Genomic DNA, 19,971 nt, shown 5'->3' with positions numbered 1-19,971 from the left:
CAGACCTTGCAAGTGGATGAAAGTAATTTGCGACATAATCATCCTCCAATGACACGTAATTAAAAATTTAGTAAAAAAATCAAAATTCAATAAGTTTTAATAAAATTACATAACGTCACTGTTTGGTTATATATATATATATATATATATATATATATATATATATATATATATATATATATATATATATATATATATATATATATATATATATTAGGGTGCTTTTTTTTTTGCGACTATTTTTTTTTTCGTTTCCATCCCGAAATTTTGTTGGAAATACACCCAAAAAAATTCCCTGAAAGTTTGAGCCCTTAATATTAATATTAAGTACTCCTACACAGCGTGTGAAGATTTCCCATTTGAAATATACGAGAACTTTCATTTTTTTTTTTTAAATTTCTATAGCTCAGTGGCATTTCATAGCATCACTTTGACCATGGACGGGTTTTTTTCAGAATTGAATGTTCTACAAAAGTGTCCATTGTCGCGAAGTCGTAACTCATACTGGCGGGGTAGTACGGACCACCAAACCGAATTTTTTATAGAATTCTTGTTTTTTCACTCATTATCTCATAAACAACAAGACATACAGAAAAAATGTAAATGATAATTTTGTAGGAAATTCAATTCTCTACAAAAAAGGTCCTCAGCACCAAATCACTAAGATCGATATTTTCTGAGATATTAATCATTGAAGTTTACGTAGCATTGAATTTCCACAAAATGTTGAATCAAATCTTAAAAAATAATGATTTTTTTATTCGTATCATAATTATAATTAGTAATTACTTATTGATTAAGTTAAAAATTTAACGTAAAAAATTTTTAATTGTATTTTTCTGAAGTTTTTTATTTTTAAATAAATTTCTCATTTAAATCACCCCATAATATTTGAATTTATCATTTAATAATTCAATTTCAATGAAATTCTAGATAAAAATATATTGTGTATGATCATTACGAATAATATAGGATGTTTCTTTGTTGCTGTGTATTGTGATACTGATTAATTGCGGTTTATTTTTTTTGCTCTGGTAGTACTACTGAGCTTTCACTTGACCTTGAATGCGTTCAACAAATTTCCCCTTTAATTGCAGCGCTTTCTTTGTTTTCGCGTATTAATCCCGCGAGAGTAAGAACAAAGCTTAGTGGGCATTGATCAGTGTGACGCCGTTGTATGTATACTTTGTTAAATTTGAGGTTAGGTCGACTTTAACCATCATTAAAATGAGTGAAAAAATTGGTAATAAAACTTGGAATTATTTAATTGGATTTGAAAGAAGCCAAATAAATAATAATAAGCTGCCTTCGTATCGTGACTTACTAAATTTTTTATGTATAAACATCAGTCTTTAAAATTAACTATTCGAAATAGTGCTACTAGTGTTATTAACGATACTAATACTATTCGGGCTAGTTTCAAGATTCCAACTATACGTCCTCAGCACAGTCTTACGAAGTTGGAAAAATTTTATGCCGAATATATAAAAGTGAAGACACATCACAAGAGGGAAAAAAAATCGAAAGCACAAAAACAGAATGTTGAAAAGTTTAACCAAAAACTAGATAAATTGTTCGATATTTCGAATTCCACAATGGTTAAGAATTTGCCAAAAGAGCAGCAACAATTTCTGAATGAGTGTCAAAAGGGGAAAACCAATCTTCACTCGCCCGTTACTAATTTCTTGCCAGTGGAAACTTTTCAGAATAAATCTGACACTGAACAGGAGATAACAAATGAAGATAATGAGAATAATACAGACGAAATTGGTTAGTTTCTTCTCACATACAACTATAAATTATCAAGCTCAACAATCAATCATTTTTTAATGATCGAAAACAATTTTTTATAATTTAGACTCATATTTTTTCTACTTACTTGTAAAATTTAATTCGCATTAAAATTCTAATTTTCTTAACCTCATTTTCTGAAAATTGAATTCTATATAATTTTTCAATATTTTAAAATTTGTTTCTAGATTCATAACTTTTTTTCTAATTATTAGTCTATCATTTTTGGTAAAATTTCTATCAAGTAAATCTGAATAAGTGAGATAAATCAAAATTTATTCAATTTTAACAAAAATTTTGACTTGAATAAAAAAAAAATTTGTTTTCGATTTTTTTGCAGTCGAAAATTCCCACGCTATTAAAAAATTAAAGTCTCTGTGACCAATAAATTTAAAACACATATATATCATTTTGTCTTATTTTTATTGGGGAAAATTGACGGAAACTCAATTCAAAGAATATCTTTGCTTCTGGATAACAAAAGCTGAATATAAAATTTGAAAAATATTTGAATCGATTGGGTTTATTTATTTAATTCTGAAAAAATTGTTTTAGGCATGAAATTATCGCAACATTCGATGCCAGCAAGTTTTTGTAGTCTATCATCAAATTCCAGTGGGTTGAAACGAACATATTCTGATTTTGAGGATGAACTCCCTGTACCTCCTAAAAAGAAAAAAATCAATATTTTTTAAGATTTGATTCAACATTTTGTGGAAATTCAATGCTAGGTAAACTTCAATGATTAATATCTCAGAAAATATCGATCTTAGTGATTTGGTGCTGAGGACCTTTTTTGTAGAGAATTGAATTTCCTACAAAATTATCATTTACATTTTTTCTGTATGTCTTGTTGTTTATGAGATAATGAGTGAAAAAACACGAATTCTATAAAAAATTCGGTTTGGCGGTCCGTACTACCCCGCCAGTATGTGTTACGACTTCGCGACAATGGACACTTTTGTAGAACATTTAATTCTGAAAAAAACCCGTCCATGGTCAAAGCGATGCTATGAAATGCAACTGAGCTATAGAAATTTAAAAAAAAAAATGAAAGTTCTCGTATAATTCAAATGGGAAATCTTCACACGCTGTGTAGGAGTACTTAATATTAATATTAAGGGCTCAAACTTTCAGGGAATTTTTTTGGGTGTATTTCCAACAAAATTTCGGGATGGAAGCGAAAAAAAAAAATAGTCGCAAAAAAAAAAAGCACCCTAATATATATATATATTAGGGTGGGTCAAAAAAATCGATTATTTTTTTTTTAACTTTATATAATGAAAAGTTGGTTGTCAGGCACCTCTAGAAAGTGCTCACCAAATTTAAGCTCTTAATATTAATAGGAAGCTTATCCTCATCACAGCTTTACATTTTTTGTTAGTCTTTTATAAAAAAGATCATATCTCACTATTGATCAATTTTTTAATCAAATCTCCATACACATTTTTGTAGGAAATTGAATCATCTACAAAAAAAAATCTGATATGTGTGAGCGATTACATTAACCATTTCAAAGATATCCGAGGTCAAAGTTCAAAAAATTTAAAAAAAAAAAAATTTTTTTTTTTAATTTCCTACCACATTGGAAAATAATAGTTGTCGAATGAATATGCTATATTTTTGTAGGAAATTAAACGCTCTACATAAAAGGTGTGATATATTTAATTGATTACTGCACTCGTTTAAAAGATATTCGTAACCGAAACCCAATTCTTTCTAATTTTAATAATTTTTTAATAACTTTTTCGATATATCCATTAAATTCATGAATTGTAGATATTTTCATTAAAATTTCTGCTCATATTGATAGAATGGAAGTTTTTAACTATTTTTACCATATTCATAAATGTGAGGAAGCTTTACTTTTGGAAAAGAGAATGATACGTTCGTTTTATTACTTAGAAGAAAGGGTTCCCAGGTGTCCACCTCCGATTTTGATGCCACTGAAATATGTTATTCTCCGTCGAATTCTAAGCTACACGTATTTTTCTTATCGGCGGAAAAACATTTTAGGGGATAAAACCAACCTCCAAAGATGAAAAATGATAAGAACCATCTAAAAATGCGTTAAAAAATTAAATTTAAATCATTTTTATAATTATTAAAAATAATAAAATTCAAATAGTTTTAATAAAATTTCAATTTTCTTTTTGATTCAAAAGTTACGTTGAGACAAACCCAAATAAATTCAGATTCAAACGCAAAACACTGTGAGACAGAGGTAATATTCACTTTGAAATTCCGGAATGTAAAAATTGAGCGATTATTCATTGTTCGTTGTGTAAGAAGTCATTGTGTCTTAAAAACGCATTTATATACTATAAATTACTTATCATGTTTCGTGCAGATCATAACCCACTTGGTAGTTTACAAAAATATTGATTACCAGTATATAAAACCTTGAATTGACCCTTTAAGAAGGTCATTTTTGGAGGTTGGTTTTATCCCCTAAAAATGTTTTTCCGCCGATAAGAAAAATACGTGTAGCTTGGAATTCGACGGAGAATAACATATTTCAGTGGCATCAAAATCGGAGGTGGACACCTGGGAACCCTTTCTTGTAAGTAATAAAAACGGACGTATCATTCTCTTTTTCCAAAAGTAAAGCTTCCTTACATTTATGAATATGGTAAAAATAGTTAAAAACTTCCATTCTATCAATATAAGCAGAAATTTTTATGAAAATATCTACAATCCATGAATTTAATGGATATATCGAAAAAGTTATTAAAAAATTATTGAAATTAGAACGAATTGGGTTTCGGTTACGAATATCTTTTAAACGAGTGCAGTAATCAATTAAATATATCACACCCTTTTTGTAGAGCGTTTAATTTCCTACAAAAATATAGCATATTCATTCGACAACTATTATTTTCCAATGTGGTAGGAAATTAAAAAAAAAAATTTTTTTTTTGATAAATTTTTTGAACTTTGACCTCGGATATCTTTGAAATGGTTAATGTAATCGCTCACACATATCAGATTTTTTTTGTAGATGATTCAATTTCCTACAAAAATGTGTATGGAGATTTGATTAAAAAATTGATCAATAGTGAGATATGATCTTTTTTATAAAAGACTAACAAAAAATGTAAAACTGTAATGAGGATAAGCTTCCTATTAATATTAAGAGCTTAAATTTGGTGAGCACTTTCTAGAGGTGCCTGACAACCAACTTTTCATTGTGAAAAGTTAAAAAAAAAATAATCGATTTTTTTGACCCACCCTAATATATATAAATATATATATATATATATATATTCTTGATAATGAAAAGCATTATTATTAAAAAAATAAAATTCCTCGTTATTAATTTGTTAACTACTTACGCAAAACTATTTATACTCGAAATTTAATATTTTTCTAAATCTCGTTATTACAAATTGCCGGTAGAAATGGATCATCTAAGCAAAGAACCATTTTGCTTGAAAAAGCTATTAAGCTTCAAAAAGCGATGGCAAAGTCTGCAAAGACGTCGAAACAGATAATGAAAGAAAAAAAAAAAAAGTCTCCCGAAGAAAAAAAAACTAACACTAAGACTGGCGAGAATTCAAACGTTCGAGACACTGTTGTTCTGCTGAATAAAATCGACATTGGAGACCTAACTGATCCAGAATATATAAAATTTTTGGTATTTTTGGATAACTTAGGTCCGAAAGTGGAGAAAGATGCAGTATTACTTAAAAAGAAAGTTATTCAACTACACCATTTGTCTCAAGTAGACAAATTCAATGTAAAAAAACTTGTCAATGTTGATTTAAAGCTAAAAGAACAATATTTTGCTAAGTTTGCATTTTTACATCTTCAGCTCTTACTTGCGGCCAAAAAATAATTATTGACAGTGCTTTTTGATTTCCTTATAAATGCCAAAAGTTATTTTCAGTATCTATAGTTTTTTAAAAGAATTTAAAAGTTATAAATTATTAAGAGAGTCACATAATAAAATTATATGATAACTTCTACAATTTTTGTTATTTGCTCTAATGCCATGTTATCTTTACGGAGTAAAATTCTGAAAATTACCATCCTCTCTTACCATACAAGTACCGTCCTCATATAAAATCTTGCAATAAATTTATATGTGTCGCAAGATTCGCTTGTCACAGACAATGTATACCTTAACTCATTATGAAAATCTAAGCAGTGTATTTTTTGTCCTTTTATTGTCATTACATTTTTATTTTTATCCAATTATTAACCTAGTATTGACAATTGTGTTGTACTTAGTAAATAATTCTGAGCCATCCATGCCAAGACAATTTGTGTATGTTTTAACAATAATTTTTGTAAGATAATTTACTTTTTATCGAATATCATTTATTTTTTCTATTTATTTCAGTAGAAGTGCACCATCCGTTTCAAGGTAAAACTTTAACAGAATTAACCATTTTCCTTTAAATTATGATATTGTTCAGGTAGATTTGATATTTATTCAAATAAAAGTAATTTGTTTAATATATGGGACGGTGTGCTTAGGAGAGTCAAGCTTCAGCCTCATTCCATATGGCAATCTGAAAATGGTATTTGTCATCCCTTTTTTTCCATAATTTTACCAGGTCATTTTTGAAAAGGTTTTTCTTCATGAATCTTCTGTGACCCTTTATTTCTATTCAATAATTGACCTAGAACTATTAATTTTTAAGTTTTTTATAATAAATTCTGGGCCATCCGTGCCAAGAAAATAAATATAAAATTTGAACAATTATTAATTTTTTCAATATAATTAACCTTGTATCAAATATCACTTATTTTATTTATTCATTTTAGTAGTCATGCCCCCTCCTTATCAAGTTTAAGCTGTAATAATATTTACCATTTTGCTTTAAATTGTGATATTGTTCGGATAGATTGAATACTTATCGATATAAATAGAATCGGTTTAATATAAGGCAAGGTGTGTTTGAGAGAGTGAAGTTTTACCTTTACACAGTCTAACAATAAAAGAAAAGTATTTGTTACTTTTTTCTTCTCATTCTACAACCAGGTGATTTGTGACAAAGTGTTTTCCATAAATCTTCTGAATCTATTGAACTTTATCCTATAGTAAGATTAGTATTTTCAATTACGTTGGATTTATTAATTATTCCAGGCCATCCGTATATAGAAATTTTCGGTGAATTTTAAAATATTTTTAATTTTTACGATAATATTTTTTACGATAGTATTTTTTCTTACAAATATTTATATTCAAGTATTTTCTATTCATAAATCAAATTTTTCATCAATTTGGCAGGCAAACTTATTTTTAATAAGAAAAATTAAAAAAATTTTCCAAATGTTAGTTGGTCATCCCTTTCTTTCCATAATGCTATCAGGTCATTTGTAAAAAAGTTTTTCTTTACAAATCATCTATAACCATTTTTATTCATTAAGTAACGAGGAACCATAAATTTTATAGTTTTTTATAATTAATACCGGGCCATCCGTGCCAAGAAATTTTTGTATTTTTTGAAAAAATATTAATAATAATTTAGGTTGATTTTATATTATTTAAAATAAATAAAATTATTTTAATATATGGCAAAGGGGGCTAAGAAGAGTCGAGTCTTAGCCCGACTCCTTATAAATATCTAAGCCAGGTATTTATCATCCCTACCCCTCTATATTACTACCAGGTCATTTGTGAAGAAATTTTTCTTTATCATCTAATATATACAGGGTGTCCCAAAAGTCACGGACGCCATTGTAGCATCTGATGAAACAAATAATTCTGAGACAAAAAGTCCTTAGCCATTTTTCAATTAACCGCATAGATAATTAATTATTAATTAAAAATAACGTCTCTTTATTTGTTAGAGAGAGAGCGCCAGTGTCCAGTAAAGTATGTGTCAAACAAAGACACAACTAACTGTATGGCTAACTAGTTTCTATAGCTACGTAGTCACACATATTTACTTACACATTCACACGTGCAAGCGTCTTCGTTGGAACGCACTTGACTTGACACTAGTGCTCTCTCTCTAACGCATAAAAGGAAGTTATTTTAATTAATAATTAATTATCTATGCGTCTGATTAAAAAATTGCTAAGGACTTTTCGTCTCAGAATTATTTTGTTTATCAGATGCTACAATGGCGTCCGTTACTTCTGGGACACTCTGTATATATAATATATATATATAATCTATGATCGTTTTTATTCAAAAAATAATCAGGAACTATTAATGGTTTACATTTTAAAAATCGATTCCGGGCCATCCGTGCCAAGCAATTTGAGGTATATTATAAACAATCATTAATTTTTATAATATAGTTGATCTTCCAGCTAATATAACATACTTTTTTAATCATTTAAGTAATAGTGTCTCACCCGTATCGAGTTTAAACTGTAACATATTTGACCACTTTTCTTTAAGTAATGACATTAATCAGGTAGATTTGATATTTAATAAAAAAAAAAAAGAATTTGTTTAATATATGGTAAGGTGTGCCTAGGAGAGTCAAGCTTCAGCTTTACTCCTTATAACAATCTAAGTCTCATATTTATTACCCCTTTCTTTCCATAGTTCTCTAAGGTCATGAAAGAAAAAGGTAAACGATGATGAGTCGAATTTTATCCAGACTCCTTATGACAATCTGAACCAGATATATATTATTCCTATTCAATTATTTTACTACAAGGTCAGGAGTGAAAAAGTTTTTCTTTATGAATCTTCTATGACCCCTCATTGTTATTCAATGAATAACCTGAAACTATTAATTTTTTTTATCAATTATAAATTCCGTGGTCATCCGTGCCAAGAAATTTTTTTTAATTTTGAAATCATAAAAATTGAACTTTAATATTAATAAAAATTTTTATTATAAATTACAATTTTGTTTAAGTTAGTTATATATTATTTAAAATTAAAAAAATTATTTTATTGTATGATAAGGTGGGCTAAGGAGAGTCAGGCTTCAGCGTGATTCCTTTATGACCATCTGAGTCAGTTATTAGTCATCCCTTTCTTTCCGTAGTTCTATCAGGCCATTTGTAAAAAAGTTTTTCTTTACAAATTATCTAAGATCATTTTTATTCATTAAGTCACGAGGAACCATAAATTTTTTAGCTTTCAATAATTCATACCGGGCCATCCGTGCCAAGTAAATTTTTGTATTTTTTGAAAAATTATTAATGAAAATTTTTATTATAAATTTTTATATTGCTAAGGTTGATTTTATATTGTTAAGGTTGATTTTAAATTAGTTGAAATAAATAAATAAAAATATTTTAGTGTATGGCAAGGTTGGCTAAGGAAAGTCGATTTTCATCCTGACTTCGTACAACAATCTAAGTCTGGTATTTATAGTCTCTATCTTTTCATAGTATTATTAGGTCATTTGTAAAAAGACAACAACACTAACATCAACAACACTAACCCAACAAACTAAATTTTTTTGTTTTTAATAATTAATACCGGGCCATCCGTGCCAAGAAATTTTTTGTAAATTTTGAAAAATTATTAATATTTACAATAAAATAGACTTTTTATCGGATAGGTATTACATTTTCTTATTTTAAGTAATAATACATCATCTGATTTTTATCCTGATTTTTCATGACTATCTGATATTTTTTATCTCTATCCTTTCATATTACTACCAGTTTACTTATGAAAAAGTTTTACTTTATAAATCATCTATGACCCTTTATTTTTATTCAATAAACATTCGATAACTATTAATTTTTTTGTTTTTAATCGTAAATTCTGGGTCATCCGTGCCAAGAAACTCTGTAAATTTTGAAAAATTATTCGTTTTTGTAATATAATTAAGTTCGTACTGATAATATAAAATTTTTTAAATGATTATTAACTATTTGTGCCACGGTAAGACATGCTTATAATCTACTAATATTTTGTTTTATTTTATTGTTAACGAGGTTTTATATAATTAAGTAAAAAAAAAAAAAAAAAAGAACTTAAGCCGTCTACATGAAAGTGAGTTTTCGAGTTTCAAATAGTGCCGCCAGTCTTAAACTAAAGGCAAGAAAAATGTGTTTGTGTGTATGTGCAATATGTGTATGTGTGTGACCCTTTGCAAACTTTGGAACGGCTTGACCAATTTCATCGCAGTTACCCGAGTCGAAATTTCGATCGGATATTGAACCTCCTGATCCGAAATTGATCGTACTTCGAGCTCCATGGTCCGACTTGTTCGTATATTGAACTTCCTGATCCGAAATTGATCTTACTTTGAGCTCCATGGTCCGACTAGTTCCGATTTTGAACGTCTTGGACGTACTGTTTACCGAGAAATCGGATTTTGAACTCCTCGGTCCGACCGTTCATCGAGAGATCCGACTTTAAACCTTCAAGTCCGATAAAAGTAATAAATAAAATTTTATTAATTATAAATAATTATTGAACAAATTAAACTAATCACATAAATAATTTTTGTCTATATTAACCTGTAACTTTCATGGATTTATTCTATTTATTTATACATTTATTATGTTTTTATAATTCCTCAAGCGCAATATAATTTGTGTTAAATTAAATTTTTCGAGAAATAGTTCAATTTATTTTTTTTTTTTTCAAAATCCTATGAATATATAAAGATAATATTATAATATGTGTTGAAATTAAGAAATTTTAAACACATACATCAAAAATATATTTACATTATAAAATACATCAGTTTTAAAAAATGTAAAAAACCTACACTGATAGAAGGATTTATTTGTATTAAAAAATATTTGTTAATAGTTAACAAATCATTAATTAGAGACCATTTTTTAGTATTAAACAAATATTTCTTAGTATTTAAAATCATTCGTTTGTATTTAATAAATCTGATATTCATTTATTAAATATTAATAAATCTTTTTAAATACTAAAAAATATTTGTTAAGGACTAAAAAGTGGTCTCCAATAAATGATTTGTTAAATATTAACAAATATTTTTAACTATAAACAAATCCTTCTATCAGTGTACTAGAAAATACTATTAAAAATAATTATTTATTCCTTATAAACAATTTTTTCACAATATATATTCTTCAAATAAAGATGTGATTATAATAAATTCATACATATTTTTAATTAAAAAAAAATAAGTCTTAAATGTATTTCTGATGTAATATTTAATACATAAAATGTAATTAGATTTTTGGCAAAAATCGTGATAAAACTTCATGGATACTTCTACTATTCTCGTTCCGTGTTATTTATCGGTACTGCTTCATAGATTTGTGTCTGAATTTTTACACGCTTTTTATAAGCTTCATTTGTATGTTTGTTTGTAACCGACTCCTGTGAACTTGATTTTGACCCACTTCAAACGGTCAGATTTTATTTAAACTTCGTAGACTTATCGAGGACCGATGACAATACATTAATTTGATGAGATTATTCCATTATCCTAATTAAGATCGTCAAGATTGAATGATTTTTTCACGCATCCTTCGCGTGAGAGCAAGAGAGATAGGGCAAGCGCGTGGTCTTGCGTATGCGTACCATTTTGATTCGAGCACTCGGCTCGGCACAATAGTCAAGGCAATAGTCATAATTATAGTTACTAATAGTAATCACAGAATTAATAGTAGTTTAAAATAAATAAACCAAACTAAAAAGTAGAAACTAAATAATAGTTTAAAAAAACCGGTGACGTTAGCCGAGTCGTCTAAGGCGCATGGCCTATAGAGAACTCGGACTAACTTACCGGCCAGGCGTGGGTTCGAATCCCAAGCTGGTCTTAGAAACCAACTTGGTTGATATTCGGCCCTTGCCGCGTAGGTTAAGATTTACACAATCCAAAAAGACCCCAACGTACCACTCCCAACAGTTAAAGTCGGCGATATGACCTCAGCAGTTAAAACCGACTCTAAATAATAATTAATAAAAAAAAAAAAAAAAAATAGTTTAAAAAACTAAAAAAAAACGCTTTTTATAGAAAACCAAACTAAAAAATAGAAAATAAATTTGAATTAAGAATAATGTAAAAAATTTTAATAAATATAAATTAATAATAGTGTAAATAAGAAAAAAATGTATTTTATTTTAAAAAAAGCGTGGGGTGCTTTTTAAGCTATTGTCCACTGATAGAAGGATTTGTTTATAGTTAAAAATATTTGTTAATATTTAACAAATTATTTATTAGAGACCACTTTTTAGTCCTTAACAAATATTTTTTAGTATTTAAAAAGATTTATTAATATTTAATAAATAAATATCAGATTTATTAAATACAAACGAATGATTTTAAATACTAAGAAATATTTGTTTAATACTAAAAAATGGTCTCTAATAAATGATTTGTTAACTATTAACAAATATTATTTAATACAAATAACACCTTCTCTCAATGTCGAAATAATAATCCTTATACTTATATCTGTCAAAAAAACATTACTCACTATTGACGCCATACACACTACGCTTTTTACAATAAAGTACATATTTTTCTTATTTACACTATTGTTAATTTACATTTATCCAAATTCATTTTCTCTTTTTTAGTTTGGTTTTTTATAAAAAGCATGTTTTTAGTTTATTTTAAACTTATTACTTATTAAATTAAATTTAATTACTTATTAAACTATATTACTTATTATATAGAAGCAAGGTGCTGCTAATGATTCTACCGCGACACCTTCAATGTTTTCAATTTTATCGCACTTACATAAGAATGATCTTCTATCATTTAAAAAATTATCACCATTAGCAACAAATACGTTATTTGCAACTACTCCACGAATAATAGTAAAGTAATGATTAATTTTACAATTACGAATGTTTTGTAAATAAATACAGCATGATCATTGCATAAAACAATAAATCAGTACAAATTGGAGATGGTTATTTTTTAGATATTGCAACACTGAAGATTGTGTTTGCAAGTTATCTTTATACATTTCAGAGACATATAGCTTATTCTTTTTCATAAGCCTCAAGTATAGTCTTATAGTAATACTATCAATTAATAACTGACTTCATTGAATTTCAAGCATAATTATTAATGGAATATCAAAATTTTTAAGACACTTGTAATTGGCAACACTGTAACAATTATCAGAAGTTTGATTCAAAATTTTTGTGTGTACTTTTTTGTCCTGACAAAAATTACGTACATTTTCATTTGCTGATAGTTGAATAAATTATGTCATTATTATGAATTGGCTTTGAGATCTTGCTAGCTGCCTATCAATATGTCAGGTACCATGCAACAGTGTTAATATTTGATTATTCAGATCTTCGAATTCATAGCACGTATGAACCCACAAAAGTCCTAAATTTTTCACTGTCAGGTAAATGGATTAATGAGTGTATATTTAATTTATTATTTGACCAAAACAATTGCATATCGTTAAAATTGATTTGGTCTTAAAACAATTAAAATGTAATAAGTTACAGTTGAATTTTTAGTACTCTAATTTTAAACATTAAAATCTAAAATAAGTTATTAAAAATATAAAGAACAATGTACAAAGTCTAAGGTAATATAAGATAAGAACTTAGTTCTTGCATTTTTTTAACTAATAAACATTTGTAAAAAATGGTTAATTTTCATCTATATAAATTTTCATTATAATTTTCATCTATATAAATGATAAACCGTCACCTTACAGATTTAGTTTATGAGAATGATGAGATGTGCATCACCTCATCGGTCGTACGGCGTAGGGGTTAGTTATCGGTCTGGCAATCGCGCGGCTTGGGTTCGAATCTCGGTTAGAACGAAATGCGATTTTCACTTTATTTCTATAATTAGCAATAGTTAGGTCTAAATTAAGAGTCAAATGGTATAACATTGCGTTACCTCTACATCAAAATCAAACTAAAAAAATGGCATTGAAAAATTCTTTTTTTTATAAATTTTTAATCAAATGGCATGAGCCAGACTTAAAAATTAACTATGGCCCAGTCCTGGTATTATTATTATTATTATCATTATAAAATACGATCAAGGCGTTCAAAATCGGACCGAATTTTTATTTCTGTCTGATCGTACTTTGGACTCCAGAGTGGTAAAAACGGAAATTTGTACCACTGTGGAGTTCAAAATACGATCAAATTTAACATGGAAATTTATCGTACTTTGAACTCCATGATCCGAAGTTGATCGTACCTTAGGAGGTTCAAAATACGATAAAAATTTCGACTCGGGTACCGCCATTTAAAAGAGCTTGACCAAACTTTGATTTTATATACGATTTGGACTGATTCTAATGGGCAGATTTTGATAAAATTCAGAAAAAATATAAAAAAAATTTTTTTTCAAATGATTTTTCGGAATTACTAGTTCGATAAATTTAAACTTCAAGATTATTTATGAGATTTAAAAAACTATCGAATGCCGTCAACCGCGTGAAAATCTACGTTAATATACCTACACTAATTTTTATTACATAATTGGTCTGATAAAAATTACTTTTTATTCTCAATAAATAATGCCCCTTTAGTCGAGGTATACGATAAGCGACGTAAAATTTATTTTTTATTCTTTACTTGGCCTTGTATCTATAATAATATGGTATTTGATAAAGAAATTCCAGGCCATCCGTGCCAAGACATTTTCTATAAATTTTTAATAATTATTAATTTCAATGGAATAATTGGTCTGGTACTAATGGTATGAAATATTTTTTCTTCAATCATTACGAATAATTGAAATTCATAAGTAATGATTTTGTCTTGACAAAATGATAAAACAATAGTCTAATTTGTATAGAAGAAGCAGTAAAAGTAACAGAAGAAGAGGAGCATGCATGCGTCTCTAACTATAATACTCGTGTAAGTATATGAGAAATTTATTTAACCACAAGAACATGTGGTCATTTGTGTCAAGAAGGGCACAGTTAAATATTTAGAATCCTTTAACTTTTTAATATAATTAACTTGCTGCTAATAAAATGGTTTTTTATCAATAATACCGGGTCATCCGTGCCAAGGTGTTGTTCATAAATTACTTACAATCCATTATTTTCACATTATATCTAGTAGACCACTGATAAAAATAATTATTTGCAAACAATATCGGACCATTATAGTTACGATTAGCCTCGACTATTATTTACAGATTTTTTATATTTATATTATAATTAACCGAGCTCTAATTATATTTGATTTTTTTTTGTGTTGATAATTTTAGTCTGTCCGTACTGAGGTGGACCGTGCTAATCATTCACAACATTTTAATTTTTATTAAATTATCAATCGAATAATAAAATTTTTTAATAAACAATATATTATTGTAAATGTCATATATATATATATATATATGTATATATATATATCTAACGGTAGTTTTGACGACGATTTTCGAGGATATACGGCACGTTTGACGACATTTGGTATGTTTGACGACCGTCGTCAAATCCCACAGCGTACAACGGCAGTTTTGACGACACCTCAAACCTGCCATTTGAACCAGTTGGCAGATTTGACGACCGAATATATGAATAAACGTATATACTATATATGTATATGAATCTATACGGTTGCTTTGACGACTTTATAGCAGTTTTGACGACATTAGAAACATCAAACTAAAAGTGGCATATTTGACGACAGTTTTGAGCCATAAATGGCAGATTCCACGACAAATCATCCTTTAAGAGTATGTAATAGGGTGGGCCGAAAATCCGTTTTTAGTGGCTTTATGTGCCCGTGGTTATTAACAAAAACTATTCTTGCTTCGAGTTGGCAGATTTGACAACATTTATAACATAACGAAAGTTTGGCAAATTCAAAAGTGCACGGCTCACAATTCTCATTGGTTTTAAAAAATGCAAAATATTGTATTGAATTTTTATTTTCGTGTTTCTGTATTTTGCTTTATCAATATTTTTATTTTAAATATCCCGTGGTGAATCCCTGATATTTTAAAATGATCATGCGCACTGAGTATGCGCCACAATCAGCGCTATCAGCTGTCTCTTGTCTGAAATATTTACCGATAGATATAAATATACAAACACCTATATGTATTTTTTTTATTCATATTAGATTTTTGTTCATAACTATTAAACGACTCAAATCAAGTTAACCATTTTTAATACCAATTTCCTGACAGTGGATCTCAAGCTAACAAAAAAATTGATTGAATTAGTGCATTTTTACGCACGTTATCGTGTCCGTAACGAAAAAAGTGTTGATTGACAGAAAATTTCTTTTGACTATTTTGATATTTTTTTCTAACTGTTTAATGTTAAATCGATTCAAACCAGTGAGAGAATTAATCTTCATTAAATTATCTATCAAATCGTGCAGAGGTTCCCGGGAAAAAATGATCAGATATGATCATGCTTGCTCATGTCTAATCATGTATGAACCGGTCTGAAGTGTTAGATACTCTCAGGTCTGGTCATGCATGATCAGACATGAGCAGGTATGACCATCCCTGTTCGTGTATGATCTTGTTTGAGCCATAATTATATTTAGACCTGATCATGTATGACCATGCTTGATCATGCGTGATAATGTCTCAAGTGTAAGACTCGCCAGATCTGATCATGCATGACCAGGCCTGTTTAAATTTGATCTACATTAGTCTAAAATTCAGGTCTTGTCAGGCCTAATTTATTGGTTTATATCTAGACTGCGACCATACATAGACATGTTTATGGCTATACATCTAGAGCACGAAACCAAGTGTGGAATTTTATATTGCAGGAATATTACTATATTACAAGCAAAGTATCGATGTTGTAAGAATAATTTTTGCAAGAATATATTGAAATATTTGAAAAGAGTCAAGACGAGCTACCTACATTTTTAACTTCCCGCTAAGAAAATCGAAGATTTTCGAAAAATCGGGAAGTTATTGTTTTTACCCCGTTTTGCAAAAATCGACTTTTCAACAGATCTCGACGTTTTGAGGCCTTAAGAATTTTCCCTGACCCTTCCCGCGATGGTGTCTGTATGTCTGTCTGCATGTATGTGTGTGTGTGTGTGTGTGTGTGTGTGTGTGTGTGTGTGTGTGTGTGTGTGTGTGTGTGTGTTTCTTTTTTTTTTTTTTTTTTTATAAAGAGGTACGAAAAAAGATCTTCAAAAGACACCGGTATCGTTAACTCTGCCGCCCATCTTCCGGCAGATATCGATAGTCGGTAGTGTGGAGATTTTTACCCACTAAAAAAAACATTCCTCTTCCCCTCTCCCCTAGATGGTACGGGGAGGACTGGATTGGAACCGCGTTAGCATTACTTCAATCCAGTCGTGCTGCGTCTCACGACGCCTACTCCTGGCTACTGGTCCCTTTCTGCGATTTTGTCTTTCAGGAGGTGCTGTGCATAAACTGCAACAGCTGACCAGTTTTCCTCTTGTTTGATCATATAGGTCACCAGGCTTAAGGGGGAGAGCCTGGTGCCTATGATCTCTTCAGTGTTTCTTCTGTAGTCCTTTCATCGAGCACACTCGAAGAATGTGTGTTCGGAGTCGTCGATTTTATCCGGGCAGTATTTGCACGTTGGTATGCTGTGCAAACCCATCTTGAAAAGATAGGCATTGAACTGCCCATGTCCCGTCAATAGCTGGGTCAGGAAGAAGTCCGTATCCCCGTGTTTCCGAGAGAGCCAGACGTTGATGTTTAGGATCAGGCGCGCCGTCCATCTGCCCGTCTCTCCCGATGTCCATCGGTCCTGCCACTCTTGCTGCGATTCCGCCTTTATCCTCGTTCTTGCGTCCTTCATGTTATCATCACTGTCTTTAGCGTCATAGAGTTTTGCTCTTTCGAACGCTAATAGGTCGATGGGCGCGGCTCCCGCAATGACCAATACAGCCGCTTCGGAAACTGTGCGGTAGGCGCAGGCAACCCTGAGAGCGCCTCGCCGCTGTACTGCTGCGATCTTTCGCCGGTAGGTCTTCTGCTTTAATATGTCTGCCCATATCTCCGCTCCATAAAGCAGTACCGAGTGGACTGCTTCTAGAAGAACTCTTCTCTTTTTTGTTCTTGGTCCCATGGTGTTGGTCATAATTCGTGCTAGGCTAGACACAGTCTTGCTGGCTTTCTTGCATGCACTGTCGAGGTGTTCACGGAAAGATAGTTTCTCGTCTATCATTACCCCTAGATACCGCCAGGCCCTTGTTGACGTCAGCGTTGTTCCTCCCATGTCCATAGCGAATGGTTTTGGAAACCATTTTTGACGGGTCAAAACGACCATCTCGGTTTTCTGTTTGGCGAGTTTCAGGTGATGCTTATCGAGCCAAGTCTCGACGGTGTCGATGGTTTCCCGAACTAGCAGTTCGGCCTCTTCCACGCTGTCCGCCACTATAGTGGCTGCAACGTCGTCTGCAAAGCCTGTTAGCTCTACTTGCTCTGGCAACGGGATTTCAAGAAGCTCGTCGTAGTCTGCGTTCCATAGATCAGGCCCCATTATTGAGCCTTGCGGCACGCCAGCCGTTATGGCGTATTCTTGTGGGCCTTCAGTAGTTTCCACTATTAGCTTTCTATCGTCAAGGTAGTTGTCGACTAGTGCCAGATTTTCTGGCTCCGCGTCAAACTTGTGCTCCAGAGCGTCTAAAATGTCTCCCCAATTTGCGCTGTTAAATGCGTTTTTGACATCTAGCGTGAGGAGAAGACATACTTTACGAGCTTTGAGGCTACCAGACCATGCTTGTGTTGCTGTCTTTATGACTTTCTTGATCGCTCCGACTGTCGAATGACCTTTCCGGAAGCCATGCTGGTTGGTGGCAAAACCTCCAGCACGGTCGATGTCGTCGCGAAGTCTCCCTTGTATGAGCTTCTCGAGCAGTTTTCCAGCAATGTCTAGCATACAGAGTGGTCTAAACGACGAAGGTGTTATGGGGGTTCCCTTACCTTTGTCTAAGAGAACCAATCTCTGCCGTTTCCAGACCGCGGAAAAGGTGCCAGTTGCAAAGCATGCGTTGTAGGTGTTCAGGAGTAAGTCTGGGTATATCAGGGCTATAATCTTGATCACCGATGCCGGGATGCCATCAGGTCCAGGTGCCTTTCCTGTTTTGAGTGACTTGGCCGCGTCTTGTAGTTCCTTAGTTGTGAAGGGCGTTACTTCGTTATTTTTATTGTAGTGTTTCTTCTCCCGCGGCAGGTGTTTGGGGAAAAGCTCCGCTACGATGCTATCCATTAAGGCTGGAGACTTCGGCGCCTCTGGTGAAGCCTTTCCAAGTCGTTTGGCGACAATTTGGTAGGCTTTACCCCAGATGTCATTGTCGAGATCGTTGCAGATCTCTTTCCACAACTTTGCTTTACTTGCTTTGATGGCTCGATTTAGCATCTTTTTGGCCTGCTTGTACGCTTTTGAATACAAGTCCTGGCTTGGGGAGCGTTTGGCGGCTCTCGTTGCGCGGCGACGTAGTTGATGGCACATTTTGCGAAGTTCCGCTATGTCTGTTGACCACCAGTACGCCGGCCTGCGAAAACTCCGGTTTTTCAACCGCGGCATAGAGGCGTCTCATGCGGCGGAAATCTCCTTCATCGTATTTAGTACTGTCCTTTCTGTCTCGCTGCAAGTATCCGGAGTCGGGTTGTTCTGAAGGGTAGACCAGCTCCGTGCAAGTGAAGCTCGCAGTGCCTCTGGATCAAGCTTCCTGACATTCCACTTTCGCTTAGAAAGGTCGTGTTGTGGTACCGGAGCAGATGCCAATCCAACGTTAAATGTCACGAACTGGTGATCACTGCCACTGTTTTTTTCGGATACTGTCCAGTTTTCAATCATGTTGGCAATTTTTGGAGTCGCCAACGAAATGTCGAGGATGGACTCTTGGTATCCCGGTCTTCTGAAAGTCGTGGTGCTTCCAGTATTTAGCACTATGAGGTCGAGTCTAGCCACGACGTCAGCGACCTCGTTGCCTCTGGTGTCGGAGAAATCAGCGCCCCATTCAGCCGATTTAGCATTGAAGTCACCAGCTACGATAACTTCGCCGTCGAACTTAGTGACCGCATCTTCTATATTTGCGAGTTTCTGTCGGAACACACTAATCCCTTCGTTAGGTGAGAGATAGACGCTCATGAAGTAGGTTGTGGGGGTTTTAATCCAGACAAAACCTGCTCCACCTCCGCTGTTGTTGACGGTAACGTTCTTTGTGTTCACAATCCAAATTGCTGCCGTGCCCGTTTCGTCTGCGAACCATGTTTTACCTTCGATGTTTAGATATTGCTCGCAGATAAAGCAGACATCAATTTTATCTTCGAAAACACGCTGGCGCAGCAGGTTTTGCGCCAAGGCGCACCTATTCAGGTTGCCTTGTAGTATGCGTGTCATTTCTGACCTTTCATG

At 31.8% G+C, this 19,971-nt stretch overlaps 1 protein-coding gene across 1 annotated transcript; it reads left to right on the top strand.

Moving 5' to 3' along the window:
- Positions 1 to 1,317: 1,317 nt before the first annotated feature.
- Positions 1,318 to 2,773, top strand: LOC123268915. Its single transcript, XM_044734377.1, has 2 exons — positions 1,318 to 1,770; positions 2,347 to 2,773. Exons 1-2 carry the CDS (start codon positions 1,335 to 1,337, stop codon positions 2,484 to 2,486), a joined length of 576 nt encoding a protein of 191 aa, XP_044590312.1. The 5' UTR covers positions 1,318 to 1,334; the 3' UTR covers positions 2,487 to 2,773.
- Positions 2,774 to 19,971: the final 17,198 nt, after the last annotated feature.

The sequence above is a fragment of the Cotesia glomerata genome, linkage group LG7 (assembly GCF_020080835.1).
Source record: "Cotesia glomerata isolate CgM1 linkage group LG7, MPM_Cglom_v2.3, whole genome shotgun sequence".
Classification (NCBI taxonomy): Eukaryota; Metazoa; Arthropoda; class Insecta; order Hymenoptera; family Braconidae; genus Cotesia; species Cotesia glomerata.
Note: the sequence above shows the minus strand (reverse complement) of the source record. Positions and strands in the feature narration are given on the sequence as shown.